The sequence below is a fragment of the Pteropus alecto genome, unplaced genomic scaffold (assembly GCF_000325575.1).
Source record: "Pteropus alecto unplaced genomic scaffold, ASM32557v1 scaffold25, whole genome shotgun sequence".
Taxonomy (NCBI): Eukaryota; Metazoa; Chordata; class Mammalia; order Chiroptera; family Pteropodidae; genus Pteropus; species Pteropus alecto.
Window position 1 is genome coordinate 24,206,236 of NW_006441955.1, and position 22,746 is coordinate 24,228,981.

General features: G+C 33.7%; 1 protein-coding gene and 1 pseudogene across 8 annotated transcripts in view; both read right to left on the reverse strand.

Moving 5' to 3' along the window:
* ZZZ3 (zinc finger ZZ-type containing 3) overlaps positions 1–22,746 on the reverse strand; it is an 85,214-nt gene that overhangs the window by 23,743 nt on the left and 38,725 nt on the right. For 7 of the 8 annotated variants that reach the window (XM_015595108.2, XM_015595110.2, XM_025052099.1 and 4 more), the window contains one exon: positions 17,171–18,726. The exons of the other annotated variant lie outside the window; for it this stretch is intronic. In XM_015595108.2, coding sequence (XP_015450594.1) covers positions 17,171–18,675 — 1,505 coding nt within the window. In that variant the 5' untranslated portion in view covers positions 18,676–18,726. The remainder of the gene's footprint in view (positions 1–17,170; positions 18,727–22,746) is intronic. 8 annotated transcript variants of the gene reach the window in all.
* LOC112486036 lies at positions 9,243–9,359 on the reverse strand (annotated as a pseudogene).

Below are 22,746 nucleotides of genomic sequence, written 5' to 3' on the forward strand. Positions count from 1 at the left end.
AAATGGAACACAAAACTGCTTTGGCCTTGAGGGCAGGTACTGAACCATGCAAGCTTGAGCTCAATTGTCTGTATTTCACTTGGCCAGGGAGTAGAAGACAAAGCCACCAAGGTTGTTAGCCTAATAAGAGACCCTCTTCCATCAAACTGCAACCCTACTCCTCACTTCTATCCCATAGGAGAGTTGCTTTGGCACTGAGGGAAAAAGCAGATAAAAATTTCAACCATAAAAATCCGATACCACAAGACAGTCAGTCCTTGTACATATTTGCTGCCCCAAATCTTATACCTCGGTGGCCTAAAAGAACCGAAGCCATGACTACAGTTTAAAGCAGTGTTTCTAGATTGGTATAAACACTCCCACCCCCTGCCAAGATATCCACAGAAGTTAATGCAGTTTTTCTCTGGAGGAATATATCTTCATTGTAGGCCTCGAAGATAACCAATAAATAATTTTCCAAAGAAAGTGAATATCTCACATTTAAAAATTACTAAGCACACAAGAAAGCTAAACACAAAAGAATATTAAAGACAAGCTTAAAAATAGCTACGGGGAATAGGAAACTACAAAAACTGAGTATGTATTTTTGAAAAGGAAGTAAATTCAAATTTTAAAAATATAATAAAACTAAAAGTTCAATGGGAACAAATCTACTTCCTGAAAATGTACACTAGGCAAATTCAAAACAAACCCTGCATTGAAGACTAGCTGACAAAAATATTTACAATCTCTTATAGATAATAGAATTATGAGGTATTACCAGGTCAAATGTATAAGATGGAAACCAGAAAGACCTGGGTTTATCAGCTCTGCCAACAGTGAGAAGTATGCCAAGAAACTGCTCTCAGAAAGGAAGGAATTTAAAAAGATCTAAAGGATTAAGTTTGCTCTACTTCGCAATGTCTATCCATGATACATTAATGGCTTTTCTCTTACAGAGGTTATTTCCAAAAAGAAATTACCTGGAATATAATGGCTGAGGTTTAACTGGCTGTTCCCTAGGTCACTGAAGGCAGGAACTTTTAGGTACACCCATTTCTATAGTTTTTAAAATGTATGTCTTGTCTCATTTACTCTGTCATGCGACCCTTGAGAGGAAAGCCACTGTTCTACATCTTTAATACTGTCCCACAACATATTAAGGTTCAAGAGACATCTACATGAAAACAAACAAAAACCACAAAAGAAAATATGAGCTAAAAAAGTTACTTAGATAGATGAAATTTTCAGTGGTTAAATAATTATGCAGAGCACTATTTTAATGGTATGTCTGTTCTTATGAGTTCTTTAGGTATGCTAAAGGTACATATAGTCTCAATCCTTTTTAACACGTAAGACTTAGATGTACATATAACAGGCAAAGACATACTTACCAAATTCATGAATGACATGAAAACTGAGAATAATAGCAAATACTGCAGGTGAAAAAAATCAGGATTAAAAAATAACAAGCAAGCTTTCGGCAGCTGTAAAGCCATGGAGATCCTGGCCAGGCTGGGCCGAGGACAGACTTCATTGTCCTCTTAATTTTTCAACCCTCCCCTGAAGGCTCTCAATAAAATGGTTCGATTCCCTATCCTCCCCGCTCCCAACAAAAAAAAATAACAAGCAAAGTAGAATACTAGACAAGATGAAATTTAATGAGATTTAAGCAAAAAATCTGGAATTGAACTACAAAACGAGACAAGTACAGGATGGCATGAACTTGCATTTACAGGCACAAAAAAACTGTGAGTTCCCAGCTGATCCTAAGTTCAATTATGAGGTGAAAGTGTGAAGTGACTGCTCAAAAATACATAATATTAACTTGAACTTGTATGAACCTATTCAAATACTAACCAAGCATACTCATTAAACATAGCACTACATCAGCCACTGAAGGATACAAGTATAAACCACATGCAGTCTTACCCTCAAGATCATTACAATTTAGGTAAGAGGGTGTGCATGTGTATATTTTTAGTTGTTTATTTAAATATTAAGAAGAAAGCTTATACAATTCCTAGTCAATTCCTTAAATTTACAAGAATTATAATGATTAAGCTACTTAAAGAGAAAAACACATGTTAAATGTGGTAAACCATGACGACAAGTACATAAGCATATTGTGAACAAAGTGATCATCCCTGGGAGACCCAAACAATATTTCACATAAGTAAAAAGCAAGTTAAATTCTGAAAAATAAGTGGTACTTCAATAGGAAAGGCGTAAGGAAGTTAAGATATACCAGGTAGAATAAAGAGTACAAAAAAAAAAAAGCAAAGAGGCAGGTTAAGTGTGCTATAGAGATCATTTTAAAGAAATATTTATAGATATGTATACATACACAGATTAGCATACACACATATTTTCTTGCACCGTAAGCTGAGACAGTTAAATAAAAGCAACACCCCCCCACCAGTAACGATGAGCACATAAAGTACCCAAATACTGGTTTCTAACACTGTTCCTGAATAAAGGGAATAAGAAGGGCTCCTTGGAGAGACAGCTCATTCTAGAAAAGGGGCAGGAGTATCCTGAAGTGCCAGAAAGTAAGAAATTGCCCAAAAAACACACAAACAAAAGTCCAACACCTTGATGGGACACGGGAGCCAAGAAAAAGGTTCCCACCCACCAAACCTAGAACAATTTGAGTAACAAAACAATTTGAGTACTAAATTATAACCCAAGGTATAAAAATATTTTGAGTCCATACTGATATGATTGAATGAATAAAGAACGAAATGAAAAAAAAAAAGGCTCCCATGTAGAATTCCAAATAATTTATGCAGATATTCTGCTTTCAAGGAGGGAGAACGTGACTCTCCATTCCAAAGTGTGGACTGTGCACAGTGACTTCTTTCCAAAGAATACAGTATGGAAAGGGGGAGGAAAAAAGAATAACTTTACAGAGGAGAAACATGACAAACATTACCTAAGCGAGTGATAAATATGGCACTTTACCTCTGTGGTCTTCCACCCAAAAACCTGGAACACCATTCTAATCATGAGGAAAACATCAGACAAATTCTAAGAGAGAGAAATCTATAATACCTGACTAGTATCCCTCAAAACTGCCCAGGTCATCAACAACAAGGAAAGTATGAGAAACTGCCACAGCCAGAAGCCTAAGGAGACAAAAGCTAAATGTAATGTAGTATACTAGATGGGATTCCAGAATAGAAAACGGATATTAGGTTAAAATTAAGGAATTCTGAATAAAGTGTAGACTTTATTATATTACACCAGTTAATTAGGACCTTATTTTATATGTATTATTAATTCTTATTAATATAGTTAATAACAATATATCGGTTTATTAATTATACAAATATATTAATATAAGATGTTAATAGAGGAAAGTGGGTACAGGGTATGGGAATTCTCTGAACTTTCTTAATTTTCCTGTAAACCTAAAACAGTACTAAAAAAAATAAAGTCCATTAAAAAAAAAACAAGACTTTTATGATTTCTTCACTGGGGTAGTAAAATTTGACTAATATACCCTCTCAGGATTATTATGCAAAAAAAACAAAAAAAGGTAATTTAAAACTTTTAGAAGAAATCAAGAGTAGAAAATGTCTGATCTGAGAGTCAAAAATACATAAAAGAACTGGCAACTCTGCCACTAATTTTAAAATCTTGAATATGACTCATCTTTCTGGTCTAGGTTTTTACACCTATAAATTGAGAGGGATAAAAACAGCCTCTGAAACCATTATCATTACATTAATTGTAAAGCGTCAGAATAAATCTCTTTATCTAGTAGGTTATAATAGTAAACAAAGAATTTCACTGTACCTCTAATTTCAAAAAGAAAAATAAAAGCCGAGTTAAATTACATGGACAATTAGCACAATAGCTCTGCCACTTCTACTATTAGGAGTTGACTCCCACCATACTGAATCCTAGATCCTAGTCATTCATTAATTAAACAACTTATTAACTACTGTATCTTCATCCTAAAGTAGCAAAGAAGTAAAGGTAACAAAGATGACTGGATATAAAAATCAGAAATGAGTACTGTTATGACAGGAAACGGTAATATAATAAGAGGAAGACCCTAGGATTAACGTGCCTAAAGTTCCAAAACTCCACACCACAATATTCATGTTTGTGTACTTTCAAACTGAAACATAACTTCAGAATCTAACAACAGTCAAGATTATAATTCACTTCTAATATTAATGAATCAAATGTGAAAAGGAACATTCATTCCTCAGAGTGCATTAATGAATGGGGTGACAGGAAGGAAGACTACACAGCATGGCAGCAACAGCAGAGGTATCCACAGTGATCAGAGCCTCTGCACTGGTTCATCTCCCATCGCTCCCTCTTTTGTTTCTCTTTGTTTTCACAACTGATGATTGGCAGACCAAGTAATTCAAGGAAGCCTTCTTTCTATTTAACAAAAAAAAATGGCAATACCACCATCACAATAAATGAACTTAGGACAGTCAGGGGTTACTCAAAATTAAACAGATGCAGAATTACAGAATATAATCAATGCAGGTGGTCTATAAATATGATTCCACAGAATTTACTATGATGATTAGAAAAATAAGACAGAGAAGAAAAAAATGAATCTTTAACAAGAATGGCCATGATTATAACAATGTAGAGAAACAACATCATGTACAACAAACTTGGTTCCTAGCTTCAAGAAATTCACAATCTAGGAAAGAAGAGTTAAATTAACAATTGCTCCACTCTGCATAAGTACTAAATGATGCATACGCTAAATGGCTACAAAGTTTTCCTGAAATTCTTCAGAGCCAAGTTCATGAATTTATGAATCTGAACATTTAGTTCAGATTATTAATAGATGAAAGAACATCAGTTTCTGTATAATTTTATTTTGGGCACAAAGAATAAATATATTTCTCCATGTTATATTTCTACACCAAACTTGATTGAGAATTTTAGTAAAAATTAAATATACATTAAAAAGAAATGCACCGAGGACATTCTGCAAACTGTTCCAAAAGTTGAGTTCCAAAATCATTTTGAGCAATGACGTTTGAGTTCAGCAAAGTGAGGAACTGATACCTTAAAGTTAAAAAGCTTCTACTTCTTTCTGCTTTTTAAAATAAAGCTTAGAAATCAGTAGTACTACCTTATAGTCACATGCTACCTAATATAACCACTACGTTATTCCTGTATTTCAAAGGCCCGCTCAAATTAACTATTTTTTATCACGCATTTAAAAGGAAATAACCATAATAACAACATGGAACCTTCCCAAGGCTTTAAAGTCCACATATATTATACACTCTGAATTCTTTTTACCTTATTAAAATTTATCTTCTAAAGAATATTCATTAATTGGCCAAGTATGCTTCCTATCCCTGCTCTTGCAAAAGTCATAATTCCTTTCCCAAAAATAGTTGATTTTTCTTTAAATACCAGTATTCATATTTATTATCATTAGTACTATTGATTTCACAACTTCCAGTAGGAAGAATATTCATAAGTCTCTAATTCTCAAGAACCCTTCAGTGTTCTTAAGAAAAGTCATACTTAAAATACCCAATTATAACAGATGACACAATTTGGCTAAAAGCAACCCAAGTTATTGTCAAGATTGCTAAGTGAATGCCAGTTGAGCCCTGTAGTTTCTCTAAATATATTATGATTCTATATCCTGTCTACTTCAAGAGATAATCTGGTAGTATCTTTTAGATACTAAAGCAAAAAATTAATGACTGGTCAGTAATTGGCTTTTCCTTGTTAAAAACAATGATTTCCATATTTTTCACACTAAGCATCGCCACTGTTACAAAAATAAAAATTCTAGTGCATGCTTCTAATATATGTATACTTACTTATAAATTATGTTTTACTATACTTATTATATACATTATAAACAAAGAACCCCAGAAATCCTTAAGAATGAGGAACAATACACATAAATAGCATTTTCTTCCTGTCTCCCCCAGTGGATTATCTCAAGCATCCCTGGTATGCACATACCTCACCCATACTTTCATTTTTGGTATTCTTTCTGTTAAAATTCATGTAATATAAAACTCACCATTTTAACCATTTTTAAGCATACAATTAAATTAAGTGGCATTTAGTGCATTCGCAATGTTGTACAATCATCAGTCCCTGGCAACTATTAATCTGCTGTCTCTATAAATTTATTTATTCTGGATATTTGATATAAGTGAAATCACATGATGTTACCTGTTGTGTGTGGCTTCTTTCACTTAGCATACTGTTTTCAAAATTCATCCATGTTATAACATGTAGAAGTACTTCACTCCTTTTTATAATTGAATAACATTCCACTGTATTGATAACACCTCATTTGTTTATCTATTCTTCAGTTTATGGGCATTTGAGTTGTTCCCACCCTTTGACTATTGTGAAGAGGGCTGCCATGACCAACAGTGTGCAAGTTTTTATTTGAAAACTTGTTTTTAATTCTTTTCAGTATGTATCCATCAAGAAATTGACAAATGGATTTCTACATGGGCACATCTTTTTATTTTACATTTCCACTAGCAATGTATAAGGGTTCCCATTACCCTTATACACACTACTAAGTGGTCAAATATCATTTTGACCCAAAACACAAAATGGTCTATAATGGCCATGTTTTGACAGCCTACACTGCCCACCTCTTTTCTGGAAGACAACCCTGGGGAAAGAATAAGCCAAGGCAAACTTTGCTCCCCACCCCATCCCACCCCACCCCCAATAACTCCACCCCTGACCACTGATCATTTTGTCCCAGGTGAGTCAATCTACTAAACAGTCAATAACCAGGTTCTTCAGAGAATGTGAAGACGCTCTGGAGAAGAAAGGTCACAAAGAGTTGGGACCAGGATAAGCAAAACGGGAAGTCACTGCCATTTGCAAACTGAACTGATGGGGGGTAAGAAAGGAAAAAGTGAGTTAAAAAAATTAGTAAAAAGAGAAAAACCAGTCTGCGCTGCACAAAGAGAAGCACAGATAAGAGAGTATAACTTTAAATACTAACAGGTTACACATTCTGGTTAGACTTTATTTCCTGACCTTGAGTCTTCATAAGATTGTCTACTATTTATTTAAAATACATATTTTTTTTAATTTGACATACTTTGCATGGGTTTCTGATTTCAACCAATAAGCTCTTACTAAAACAAGCTCTGACTACCTTGATTTTATTTCCCTTGTCAGTTTTTTGATAACTTAAAGAGGTTCCATACTAGTTACTGAATCTTAATACCTTGCATGCAAATTGAATATCTTGTATTCAAATTGAATATTTTTTGAGGTACCATAAAAAGACTTTCACAGGGAATTTTTTAAAGAATGTGTAATTTTTTTAATCCACATTTCCTTCAAAAAATGTTTTTTGCCATCCCTAAAGACTCCAGATCTTGTGACAATAAAACCTTAATGGCTGTCCTTTCAACTTGTTCTTAGTATCTGTTTTTCTAAATCTACTCACAGAATTCTTGAGTTTTCCCTCTTAAAATAGGAAGTTAAATGCAACCATATTGCATTAATATTATAAAAGTTGCACAATCATCTAGAAAAAATCCTGATCACCAGTCAAATCAAGAGTCACATATTTTCCCTACTCCAGAGTTTTATTAGGTTATCCATTCTAAGAAATAATCCACTGTAACATCTAAAAGGTTCATCTTCTATTCTGAAATTGCCAAGACATAAAAGATTCATATAACAGACAAGCTAGTAATTTTTTGTTATAAACTAATATTCTACAGGCAACACACCTTGAATATAGGCAAACCACATATTTGTCAAGCTATCTATATACAAGCATTTCACAATAACTTCAAAGGTCCTGGACGTGTCATTTTAAATTATTTCTACCATCTACTCAAAATTATGAGTTTATAAAGAGAAAGCTGAGTAATATCCTCTATTAAAAATCTTTAAATAATAGGACAGATACACAAATACACAAGGACAAACATTTTCTTTCAAGTCTTTCAATTCAATAAATATAAGCCCAACCAAATTCTTACCATTCTGTATGCTTTCTAAAGCCTACTGGCAAACTCTGGATTGTAAAAATATATTTGAAACCATATAAAACATACTAATATACCAAACTTGTAAATCTGTTTTATGATACAGTAACTTCCTCTCTTTGGGATCTGGTATTAACAACCAAATTTACATTTTATATGGCCATATAAAAGCATTATTTTACTACCTGGTAATATATTCGGACAACCAATCCTGATCATGAAATACACCCTTCTATGCCTACCCTGCACCATTATCTCTCCCCAATTCCTGAGTTTAGTGAACTATGTGAATGATTTTATAGTTTGTTCATTTTCCTTTGAAAATCTAAATTCTAAGGGTTTTTTTAGTAGAAAAAGGAAATCACTCTCATTAAATTCAGAGTCTTAAAAGTCAAACTAATGGTATAAAAATGTCTACTATGAAAAGCATGCCAAATTTTTCTCTGACATTTTCAAAGCTGGATATGGCTTGACATTCTTTCAATGCTACATCAACCAACTAGAAAGACATTGTTCCTCAAGGAGCTCGAGGTCTACTTGTACATGTTTACAATTATAATTTGCTATGATAGAGCACACAAGGAGCAATTAATCAGTCTTGGGGAGATAGGAAAGATTTCTCAGAGAACATGACGCCTAAATTGAGACAGCATTCTCTCTCTGCAGAAAAAGAAAGGAAAAATAACCAGGAAAAATGGGGCAAAGGTAGACGAGATCAGTTTGGCATAGGAGAAAGTCTGGAGTAAAAAGAGTGTAATAATCAAAGAACTAAAGGCTTAATCTGTTTAGAATATACCGTGTGAAGCAAAGAGTAAAAGAGAATATTTAAAAATCACGCAATAATTCATTTTAAAGAGTAGATTTTAGTCTAAGGACGTTTACTACAGCTACAGTACAGGAGTACATTGGGGAAACAGTACATGAGCACCACAGAAAGCAATTAAAGAAGCATTTCCAGTTATCCAGTAAAGAAATGTTAGTGACCTAAATTTAAGAAAGGTGAACTGAGAATCAAGAAATAAAGTTGAATCGATAACACTGGTGGGAGAAGAGGGAATAGTGAAGAACTAACTAAAGATTACTCCTACTTTTCGAGATTGGGCAAGTGAAAGACACTACCAATTAAGTAAAAAGATGATGTTGATTATCGGGTGTGTGTGGAGAAAGCTTGATTTTGTTTGTTTGTTTATTTATAGGTGAGGCAACCCTTGGTTAACCTCACAGATTGTAAGAACCTTGTCAGCTTACAATCCCTTATTTTTTATTGTTTTACGCCTACAGCACCTGGTCTTCCTAGTTGGGCTATCATCCAAGTACTAACCAGGCCCAACCATGCCTAGCTTCTGAGATCAGACATGATCAGGCTTTCAGGGTGGCATGGCCATAGACTAGGAAGCTTTATTTTAGACATGTTCCACTGAGTCTACTGTGGGAGATGTAAATGGAAATATTTTGGTAACTGGTCTGAAGCTCAAGAATAACCTGATTAGAGATATACATTTGGAAATCTATCAGTATATAGATGGTCATTTAAGCTACAGCAGTGAGTGAGAATACCCAGAGAGAGCAAGCAAAACAAACAGAAAGTTAATAACTGAAACCCGAGCAGTACCAAAAGGGGAAGGGCTGAGAAAGAGAATTCAAAATCATATATATAAAACATTAATTAGAAATCAAATCATACCAACTTTTCTTCATAGATGAGAAAACTGACAATCACAGAAATTAGACATTTACCCAGAATCATACTGCCAGCTAAAAATAGTAATGGAAGGGGATTGGAGTGCTCCTCAAATCTAATCCAAACTTTATAAATAATTTACAAATAACATTTTAAAAAGTATTGAGATTCTAGATTTAAATGATAGCATTTTAAAAACAAAAACATGATTGGTGACTTAAACATTACTTATGACATAAAATATTACACTTGTTTCATTTAACTTGACTTTCCACATCCATATATATGTTTTAAAATGTTTATTAAAAAGATACTTTAGGTTTTGACTGTAGTATTTTAAAATCTCACTTCTTAAGACTCAATGCCAATAAACTATTAGCATGATCCTTTCCTTCCAACTAAAAGTTTAAACATAACAAAATAATCTATGGTCTTACATTCTGAGAACTGTTAGCTAAAATATGATAAAAATACATTTAAAAATTAAGGGGAAGGAAAACGTAGGACAAATGAAAAATAGCAAAAAAGAGTTGAGTCAAAGTTCTCAACTTCATATGAATGGTAAAATATTATAGTACTAATAAATTTCTGCAAAATATTCTACATTTAAGAAAAAACATGTATAAGAAACTGAATTAAACTGTTAATTTTAAAAAGCATATAGACCATGGTTTTCTGAAAATACAGCAAATTTGGTCCAGCAAAAAAGCCTGAGGAGTCTCAGAAAAATAGCTAACTGAAATCCAGATACATTCCTCCTTAATCTCTTACGGTTACCATTTCAAATATAATAAACTTCGTTTCAAATCTTCTTGTATGTCACTTTGTCTTTTTCCTATCCTCATGAATTGTACCTGAACCAGTAACGCAATTTTTACTTCTGCTCCAACCATAGCAAACACCTCATCAAGGCAACTAAAATAATCTCGTCTCTTTTACCTTCATTCTTCAATTCAAATTGGTATTATCCTAACTTTTCTGACTTCAGCTTCTTAGAAAAAAAAGTTGCTTAAATTAACTTTTAAGGTAAAAGTAAAAACTAGCCCTCATAGTCAAAGGAATGCCAGCAAGAAGTAATTTCCAAATGGTCAAACTGCAGACTGGGGAAGAGTATCATAGAAGAAAGCACCCCTAACGCATATTAAATCAAATCAAGAGACTCTCACCTCTAGTCATGACAGAATAAATAACACCAAATACCTTCATGTCATACACAATCAGAAAACTGGAGAAAACATAGAAATGGTTATTGTTAGACAATGGACAACAGCCAGTACAAGACTGTGATCTGTGAGAGAGGGCAAACAAATGAGATAAGCCCTATGATCACATTCACTTTCTACATAGAGGTACCATCAGTACTATTGAACAGTCTGGAAAAGCAGAGACAGAAAATAGAGTTTGGGAAAGCTGAGGCAGCTGAATTTGAGGGACAGAGCACCAAAGAAGAGGAAGAAGCAAAACAAAAAAGACAGAAAACACAGAAATCTGCATAGATGTCCCCTTGAGCCTTTGGCTGAATATGAAGTTATGCGTGTAAAATATCTGATTCCACAGGACCAGGCAAAGAACAACTATCATGGAGCTGTACACAACTACCAATGTTCTTAGGAGGCTAGTCATTCAGGTTTCAATAGCCAGAATAAAGACCTTTTAAATGAGACATCAGAAAGGCCATGCTATAGAAGTAAACTAAATCTAGAATACAGACTGCCACTCTGGACTTTCCCCTAACAGATAAAAGAATAAGCCTTTGTAGGATTATGTTTATCATCGAGTAAATTAACTGCCTATCAGAACAAATTTCTACTTTCTAAAGAAAGAGAACAAAACCCAGACCCTCAATAACATATTTACAATGTCTACCATATAAATATAATAGACATGTGAAAATTCAATCATAACACTATAGAGAATTCTGCCTACTGAGAGAACCATGAATAAGTTATTCAGTCTCCTCTCACTACTTTACAAATTTATCTATATTAAAATTAGAGATTAAAGAGCCAAGTAGAAGCAGCTTTCCATAATAACATAAAAGAAACAGTGGTAAACAGACCCCATAGGAGAGGGGCAAAGAGGAGGGGAAAGAGAAAGAGACAGAGAGAGATAGGTAAATAGAATGGTCACAAGACAGATCTTTCCATTAATTACTATACATTATAATATGTAATGACATGAATCATCACAGAAATAGTATATGTGGTATACTACTCTGCTTGGGAATTATGTAAAAATACATTTTTGAGCCTACTATAAAAATTATTGAAAGTTTCTGCGACTGAAGGCTAAGCTTCCAATAAGTCTCAAATAAACAGTAATTGTTTTAGATAGGTTTTATTGTTAATGAGTATTTATTGCCACATATAAAGAAACAACTATTGTTTCTCCATTCAGAATTTAGATATCTGGTAACATACATAAGACACAGCCTCCAAACCAGAAAGCAAGCAAACAAGAAAACACACAATTAAAACAAACACCCCATGCACTAATGCTTATCTTATGCATTCAAAGAGAAATTCCTCAGTGCATCACTCAAGAATCATGAGACAATCCTGACAAGCTTGGTTATTCAGATTTCCAAGTTTAAAGAGAACTAAAAGCAGTCAATTAGAAGGGAAGGATGAGTTATTAGAGGAAGATAACATATAGCACAAGTGACTAATGAAAGCCAAGAAAAATGAAGATAAGACTATTAGAAGCCACAGAACTTAGAAAACAAGCCAAATTATAATAATGTAAAAAAGCAGAGAAGACCAAATCATTCTAGCAGTGGTGCCAGAAAAGTATCAGTACACAACCTGTCAGTAAAGGTGACCCTAAATCAAGAAGAAATGATTAAATTACACTTGAGTACAAATATACTTGGATTATAGCAAAGATTCATTTTTAGAAACCACTGACATTAGTTGAAATTTAAAATGTTGGTATTCAAAAGAAAAAACGAATTCACGGTATACTTCGATTAGTCAGTGGCTTATTCCACTAACAACCACAAATTTTATACTTAGGACAGTTATCTCCCTCCTCCCATTAATTTTGTGCCAAACTACTGGGCCAATCTGGTTATATTCCACAGCCTTCTCCAATGAGTTGAGAAGGTTTATCAAGCATGACTTTTCCTAGTAAGTTCTGACTTTAATATACATAAACTACATTCTAAACTCTTCAACCAAAGTATTTTTTGTAAATTATCCAAATCCTCTATTTAAAGTCAAACTATAGCTGTAGTTTTATTTCTCTAGTTTGTACATGTCAGTTATTTTTCACAGACATAGCAACCAAATGTTCTATACAATGAACATGAAAATATTTCATTCAATAAACAGGTTACTTACCTATAATGCTGATTCTGACAGATAAAACCAGATAATCATGGTTTCAACTATGGAGTTTAAACTCAGGCTACAGAATTTTGAAAACTGAGTACCCAAGATCTACTCCATGAGAGTTCTCAACTAGAAATCCAAAGTCCATGGAATAAGTTCTTATTGAAGGAGGTAACCGCATGCAGTTCAGACTATGAATCAGAAAGCAGAAGTTCTAATCCCATCTCTACCAGTAATTCATCATGATACTTTAAATAAACAACCTACAAACCTTAATCATGACTTAGGAAATGGGAACTGTACAATGGCACCTATGTTGTCTGCTTTGAGTTGTTGTGAATGTCAAATAAGAAACTAGATGAAATTGCTTTGTTATGAAGCACAGTACAAATGTAAAGTTACTTTATCCAGGACAAGATGATTCAGTGCTTTCTAAACAAAATCCATCCCTAGTCTTTAAGTTTTCTGGCCCCTTCAAAGAATTTACTTTGACAATATTAAAAGTAGTCTCACAAGAAGTGACTCTAAAGAACTGATGATTTTCTTGATGAGGCTTCTGAAATTGCTGAAGATATCAAATGATTCATCTGAAGCATGGTACAACAGAAGGAAGGGCATACAATAATTGTTTATTTAGTACATTAATGTTGTCAGAGGACCAAGTCTAAAACTACAATTCTAGTAAATATTCTTTAGCATGACTAGAAAATAAGATTCTTACCTGGAGACTACTATGGAGTTTAAACTCGGGCTACAGAATTTTGAACAATACTCTCAGAGAAGCAATAACTATCTTACTCTTATGCTTTCATTATCTAGAAACTTAAAAATTGGTATAAACATTAGCAATGTTATCAATGAGTTACTTTTGTAAGACCTCAAGAATCTAGAAACCCTAAATCCGACTTGTCATCCTCTCTGTTCATAAAAGGTTACGAGATCTTTAAATGAAGTGCTCCAAGGTCCTTCAAATGATTTTAAAGTATTCTTGTACAATGAGAATTCAGAAGCAACAGACCAAATCACATTTTCATCTGAAAATTTATTTTCCAGTGATTGTCTTGTGAACTGGAAGAAAAGCTCTGAATGTTAAAACTCAGGACCTAAATTCTTCACAACTGCTCTCCCTAGAGCCAGAATTTCAAAACTTAAAAAAAGTTCTGATTCAATATCAGCAAAAGATCTATTCCCAAACAGTTAAGTACATAATCTCAGTCCGTCTGACTATTTAGGCCCAGAGGGATTCACTAGGTATTATCTACCACTGTAAGACTTCATCAACCTTGAAGACCAAAGAGTTTTGAGATATAGTTCTTCTGACTTCCCAACTCCTAATTTTTGAGAAGGCACATCTGGTAAAATATCCACAACTGGAATTTTGCCAGAGAAAAAGATACTCCTAAGTACCTTGCTCACAGTAGAGTTTCCCATTTGGAAAATATATAAGAGCATTCTGTAGGTTTATGTCCTGGAGAAGAGAGGAAACAGGGTATGAGTACCCAGAACATCTGCAGATTCATTTCTCTGGCCTATGGCCTAGTTACCATGAATCAGGTCTAAGGCTAGGACTCTACACACAATATCTCTTCAAACATTTACGAGTGATTAGATGACCCTATATGTGCCATCCTTGCAAACGAGATGGATAAATTACAGGCTGAATGCTAACATAGAATACTGCTGACTATATAATCAACGTTTAGAGGAAAATTACAAATGGAATGAAGAGCTATGTCCTCCTGGCTCCAGACAAAGAACTATGCCATGCTCATTGTTTTCTATTAATAACATATTTTTTAAACTAGCTACCAGGAAATACTCATTCCCTAGCTGCAGAGCTATTCATGTGTAGGCTGGGCGATGCCCATTTCCTGGTTTCAAAAGGCAATTATCTGGAGAGATTTTCCAGTATGAGAAGAATAAAAGAGAAAAAATATTTGACAGGGTGTATGTACATATGTGTGTGCAGAAGAACAGACCCCAAGTGTCTTTTATTTTCTCCTTTACCTCACGTGTCTTTTAATAACATTTTCAAACTGCCAGAAATTTACTTGAGACCTGAAAGCTCTTAAACAGGTATCATAATGCTATTATTAACAATGACAATTGGGTTAAAAAGAGCCAATGTTGTTGGGTCTAGACAAAAAGCATGAAACAGGGACTTTACTGAAATAGATTTTATCTGATATGATCAAACACCCTCTCCCAATTTTCCTTAAATTATCTCTAACCAAGATGTTAATCAAGATGCTCCCTCCTCTCCATCTCATTTCTCCTGATTTGTTTACTTTTGAGGGGAAAAAAAATTAAAAGTGAAGTGTGAAAAGTGGTTATCTTCAAAAGATTCGTAACAAGGCAAAAAAAAAAGGAGTGATTTCCTTGTGCCCAAAGTCACCCAATGAGGCATTAATGTGACAACACTGTTCTAATAAAGCAATTACTATCCAACTTCAAAGGACTTTGTATAGCCATGAAACTGTATTGCTCTCATTCTCAAAGCCTTATGTATATGGAACATCATTCTTTAAATGTTATGGCCACTATCTTCAGACAACTGTTGTATAGGAATATCATCCTGCAGAATGATCATTAGGAGAGCTCTTAACAAAAAGTAACTAATTAATTAATGAGGAAATATTTTCCATCATCAATAACCAGCTAAGCCTTACAAGAGCATCTTTTTTACCAAAGAAACAAAAAGAAAATAATAGAATTAACAGAATATCATTTTGTAAAAATGCACATTTCTTAACTTTTGGTACTCCACAAAGATATATGCTCTGCTTCCTTGGACCTATAGATTAAAAAAAAAAAAAACACTCTACTTTTAAAAACCGATACATAATACTAATGGGAAACTTAACATATCTCAAATTGAAAAAAACTTTACTTATGAGGTTTTTTCCTATCTCAGGTTGAATTTCAAACATTTCAAATACATAAAAATGCTAATAATCCACAAAACAATGAATTAAATGCTCAGATAAAATGACCTCTTCATTAAACCCAGTATTAAAACATTATTTATAAAGAAAACAGAAGAAAAATTTCAGATGCGAGACCTATGCTAAAAGGCCACCATATTATCATATACAAATCTATAATGCATGGTAAAAAATTATGTTCCACAACCAGGATTTGATACTTTGATCTGATACATACCCGCATCCGGCAATTGTCACAACAAAAAAATCACAAAAGTTCCTCAAATCAGTAATTTTACATAGGCTATATAATCGGATTATGATATTAATTCGAAAGCCTACTCTGTAAAAGTAAGGGTGATTAACATACATGTCTTTTACTGTTGCTGATATGATAAATACTTTGTTAACAATTCCTGTCAGGGTCATTTAAACATAGTTAGCTCCAATTCATTTGTGTTACTGTCCAAAATACTTTAAAGAAAATCTAAGCAAAATTGTGATTAAACTTGGACTCTGAATTCTTTGTTTTAAAAAGTACTTTTATCACAAAGGTTGAGAACTGACAGTATTTTATAATATAGTCTCCCTTTATAATTTAGAATCAGGAAAAAAAATTGTCTCAAATACTTTATGTAAGCTATGGTGCAGACTAACTCTTGCTTATATTCTACTTACAACATACAACTAGCTATCACAGTATTAACAGTAATAGCTACTTCTTTAAGTCACGAAAGTAAAAAATGATGCATAAAGCACATTTTTTAATCAAAAGTTGAAACTAGAAATTAAATATAAGTAACTAAGATAAAAGTAGATTTGTAGTCTGCCCGATTTCCCTTATCTGGATGAGGTCTAAGCAATCATGACTTGTTCTACACTATCTAGAAGGCATAGACAATCGAAGTGTATTGTGATAACTAAAACTGTTTCCATTTTATAAATTAATTTAAATAGTATAAAACTTATTAAAAACAAAACACCATCAACCACGTTTTCACATGTCTCTTCTAACTGAGACATGCTGAAATAACAAAACCAGAAAACCATATTGGCACTGACATAGTAATTAAGTTGAGTTTTAAAGTCTTCCTTTTTTTGGAGTTTTTTTTAAGAGTTGAGAAAATTATGTTAAACCTAAAACTTCAGCTAAAGCATTAATTTTAGCTATAATAAAAATGCTACTAATAGACATTTATGAATACTGAAAACGTGGGGAATAATAAACAAAGCAGAATTCATGGTTACCATATTTACACATACTCTTTGTTGTGTTTCAGTGCCACATGATCTGATTCAAAGTAATAAACATCAGGATCATCTTCTTCTTCTTCTGTAATGTGCGGATTGGCACTCTCTTTGGCAGATGGTAAATGTCCAATATTGAGTCTTGCCTCTGAAGGTGGCTTACTTTGTCCTTCACTCCCATAATTTTCAGAGTCACAACATATCCCTTTTTCATTCTGAGAAATTTCATCAGGATTTGTGGGAGACTCACTTATATTATCGCTAACAGTTGCATTTGTTTCACTGGGACTAAGATTCTCCTCAAACTGTCCATTTTCTCTGCAAGGAGAACTGTTTTTAGTGGGACTACCTCTGGTAGGGGCTGCCCTTCGTGGTGAAGTTCTCAGAGTATATCGATGTTCTTGAGGTTCCGATAAAGACATCATTTGAGCTGAAACACAGTCTAGAACAGAAGATGGTTCCGGTTCTCCAGAGACTGGCATACTTGTCTCAAGTCTTGTGTCCAGGGTGTTATTGGTGTTTTCATTACACTGCTCTTTTGAGGCACTGCTATCTCCCACCACATCTACTTCCTCCTCAGAATCCCTTAAAGATGACTGAATTTCAGGAAAGGGGCCTGTAGCTGGCTCAGTAGTCAGCTGATTAACATGTTCCACAGGCAGGCAGGCAGTTACTACTTTGTGGTCCTCCAACTTGACCTGCACTTCTGAATTCGTGCAAGGCACGTTATGGTCTATATAACCGTCCTCCTTCCTACTATCAAGGAACATTGAAGTGTGGGTGTCCGAATCCCCATTTTCAGCTACTGATTTTTCCTGCAACACATAGGAACCAGTGCTATTTTGTTTAGTGTTCCCATCAGGCTGACAGTCATCGCAGTTTATACCAGTTGAATCACTGTCATCAACACCATTGACAGCCAAATAGCCTGTGATTTCTTCAACTACTGCAGAATTAAGTGGCCCTTCCTCACTGACATTCACCTTTTTAATTTCCCTTTTCTCACAATCATCCAATATAAGACATCGACAAGCTCGTTTAGTCCCTTGAAAATCTGCATCATTGTCCACTACTGTACTCCTCTGTTCTACTGACTCCTTGTCTGATTTTATAGGTGAATCTTCTTCTGAACTATTTGGTGCTTCAGATCTAAGACAACGCTTAATTCTTTTTAAAACTGGTGAAACAGGTTCTGTTTGCCTTCTCTCACAATTTTCTACAGCCTGCCTTTCTACGTTATCTTTTTCTGAAGAAGAAAGTCCTTTTTTCCTAGGGCTTACCCATGACTCTCGAGTACTTTGCTGTTTTAAATCAGTAGTTCTCCCACTATTATTTCCTTTCTGAATTTGCACAGGCTCTGGTCTCTTCTTCGGTGATCTTGATCGTACTTGAGAATGAGAAGAGATTTCTTCAGGGTGAGCAATGCTACGATTCCTTAAAGTTCTACCACAAAAAGATTCATCCAAGCCGTTTAACCCCACTGTTGATCTTGTAACACGAGTAGATCGGGAAGCAGCCATACTATGGCAAGTCCCTACAATACGGTCATCATGATCCACTCATTGCGAAACCTTCAAAAATGTAAACAAAATAATGAGAAAAAGGTAATAGTTAATATACCTAAAACAAAAGAATAAAGCTACAACTTTTTAATCCAAATATAGCCAATATTAATAAATTACATGATATAATTTTATTAACATTTCCAAAAATGATAATAACAGCTAACAATTATATGGAACTTAATATGTTCTAGGAATCATTCTATATGTATTGCATACATTAACTCATTTAAGTCTCACAGCAACTAGAATAGGTGCTATTATTATCCCTACTTTACAAATGAGGAAACTGAGCCACATACAGTTTAAGTAATCTGTCCAAAGCCACACAGCTAAGTGGCAGGGCAGGGCACTGGAAACCACCCTCTTATCTTAACTATTCATCTGCCTCTCAGCACAGGCACAAAGAGCCCAGAAGATCTCTCTCAAAGACGGGATTTCATCTTAGTTATTAAAATAATAATCTTGAATTTACATAGCAACTATTACAAAAACGATCCCACTCACTTGTTATGTTTTCTCAAAACATTCCTTGGAGGTAAAAAAAAGCAGGTGATGTTCTTTTTAATTCACTCTTACTAAAATGAGTTTCAGGTAAAATCCTTTGATGACAAGCTATGTGGCACCCAAAGTATTCTGGATGCAGTAGAATTTTTTTTTTTTTTGGTAATTAACCAGATGGATATAAATCACATCTTAGCTGGCACTGGCGAAGAGCAAAACAGAGCAAAGACAAGCCTCCCTAGCCCCTAGAAGTAGAACCATAAATTAGCAAGTAAAAGGAAGTATTCTAAAGTGGATAGAAGAAAAAAGGAAAGAAGCAAATACATGTAAGAAATCAGGAGTATAAATATAACTCCATCCTTTCCTTCTTAGAACTTCTGTATCTATGTGTATGCGCCACAGTTTTAAGGCATTTTGGAAGACATGAGCATTTTCTGTGTGGATGCTTGGTGTTTCTAAAATAAAATGTAAGAAAAATTGAAAAAATGCCCCGATTAATCCATTTGGGTAAACTCTTGAGTGGCTTAGTGGTTATTTCCCAACAAATAAAATAAGTTTCAAGTCTCCATTCTTCTACTGCTCTTTTGTTTAGCTTTCACAAGGTACTTTGCCACTTCACTGCCTAACTTCGGATGGGGTGCACAATGGATAAAGAAGCCAGTAATGACTGTAGTAGAAAATTTCACAGTATCCGCCCCTCCTCCCTTCGCCATCCTTTCCACTGCCTCCCTCTCCTCATAACTCTCCAAACGACCCTGCCCCTGCAAATCAAAAACAATTTCTCTTTTGCCTCAACTATAAGTATCTTAGAGTGGAAAGGTTATAAAGAACTACAGAAGACACAGCAACACACTACCATGTACAAAAAAATAAACATGAGAAACTGTTTTTCTGTTCCTGTCTGTTAACAAATGAATTTGAGTACCTGTAAAATATATAAGTTGGTTGAATTCAGTTTTATTTCAGAGTATGGCACACTTTCAAATTTTTAATTAACACTTTTTTAAAATCTTATAAGACTCACAAAACCTGATCTGGGATTAAAGCATGAAAATTTGTTCTAGAGAATTCCATAGCAATCACATGAATAATAAGTATGGGACACCAATCAGAACTTGGAAATACATTTCTCACAATAAACTTTTACTGTTTTGGGATTCATTAGAGGAAACTGGCATTTAATTCTTTTGTTAAAATTGTGTCAAGATTACAGTCTATTATTTTTCTTCACAGGTAATAAACACTGAATGACCCATAAATATACTTTAAATTATAAAAAATTAAGTTAAACTTCAAATGATGTTTCAAAAGAGCACAAACTAAAAAATATTAATATCAATTTGTTTCATGTATCCAAAACTGGAGCTCTCAAATTTGAAATTACTGATTTTTAAATATTAAATACCTATGTAAATATACAAAGAAAACATAAATCAATAACTTTACTTACAAAATCTAATGCAAACATCTTCAATGCAAATTTTATTATATTCAGAATATGGTTATATTAATAACTTAATTTGATTCAATTTTGAATTTGATTCAAATCAAATTTAATTAGTCACAATTGAAAGTTAGTGATTTTTAAATATTAAATATCTATGTAAATATACAAAGAAAACATAAATTTTACTTATAAAACCTAATGAAATTTCTTCAATGTAAATTTGGGTATATTCATTAATTTATGGTTTGACTATAATATTGGCAATAGTAATATTTTATAAATACACAAAAACAACCTGTTAATCTTTACTTTTTAAAATGTGATGCCAATTAAGAGCATATAAATCTCATATGATCCCAATAATGGGCATTCCTAGCCCTTCTTTTCTTTCCACACCAATCCAAATGAGAGCAAAATCCCTGCCTTGCCATTATTAATGAAATAAGCCTATTCTTATTAGTACCCAGAACTACTTATAAACATGTGTGTGTGTGTGTGTGTGTGTGTGTGTGTGTGTGTGTGTGTATAATTACAAAACACCATCGATGAGGGCCTATTTTATTTCTCCACCATTCCAGTAATCAAAATTTGATTAATATTAAAAAAGAAATTTTTGGTTTCTTTTGCTAAAAATGTTTTTATTCCATTTAACTACAATGAAGCCCAAGTTTTAGAGTTCTCAAATCCTGTGTTATTGGGCTATATTTAAAGCAAAACTTTTATAACAAACACCCTTTGGTATTTCAAATTCTTGTAACTCAAAGAGTGGCCTGAGACCCAGCATCACAGGTATCTCCTGCAAATTTGTTAGAATGCAGAATATCAAGCCCTGCCCCAGACCTACCAATTAATCAGATTTCCTGATAATTTATATGCCTGTTAGAGTTTGAGAAGCAGTGCCTTAGACTACTGCATCCAGACAGTAGTCTATTAAAATAACACAGCTATCAAGTTTCCAAATAAATTAGACTTATTTATAGTATGTCCTTTAATTTCTTAATAATAAAATTATGAATAAAGCCATGATCTCTTCAGCAAAGGAAGCACCAGAGGACTATAAAAATCTTTTGCCTGAAATTAACATACTGCATGTACTTATGGTAATAAATTGCTTAATATTCTGAAGATTACAGTTAAATGAAATTTTAACACTCATCTCTGATTTTTTTTTCTGTTCTAAACTTTTTTCATCTTTTCTATTTTGGATAGGCATACAAAAAAACATAAACTTTCTGCAGTCATCTAATAACCTGACTTCAAAATTCAATTACCAAAAAGGGACTAAAAATGTCCTGATGATCTCAACCAAGGCTCAACATTGTTTTGCCATGCCTAGCAAAGTATTATAGACTAAAATCAATTGTTTTCCATTTAGCATAATAATACAGTTACTGAAGAAATTCAGTGAAGAGGTTTGCAACACAAAGTTATATTCCTGCCAAAAATCATGTTGCTACAGGAACATAAAGGAACTCGTTTATAAAGTAGTAATACTCTTGCCAGTTAACTAAATAGGAGGCACATGGTGAACATCTTACTTAGCATCCAACCGGAACTGCAAATTCAATCGCTCTAGTTTTAGAATTAAAGAAACTTAGTTAACATATTCATATGGGCAAAACCCAATCCAGCAACTAGAAAGAAGTTTTGCCTATATATTATACACTAACTAATGGATGCAGCACTTTCTAGAACAGAGGGAAGTTAATATGACTAATTACTCCTTTCCTCAATTTCCCACGCTCATAGTTTTCATTCAATTGGAAGGCTTTTCTGGGAGAGTTAATCAACCTAATTTCAGCCTCTCCATTCATAGTAAGCCCCAAATCCTACATATAATTCCACATATCTCACCTATTTATTTGCTGTCGAGCTACCCTTCCCCCAAATTTGAATCTTTTACTTTATATTTTTCTGAAACTCTCTGAAACAGTAAAATTTGTTTCAGATCAAAAATTTCTAGCCCCTGTGCTCACATCTGCAGAAGTACATCAATAATAACTGAAATAATAAACATTAAACTAAAATGATTGACCTAATGAAATACTCCAACTATCGCCTTTACTAAATAAACGAAA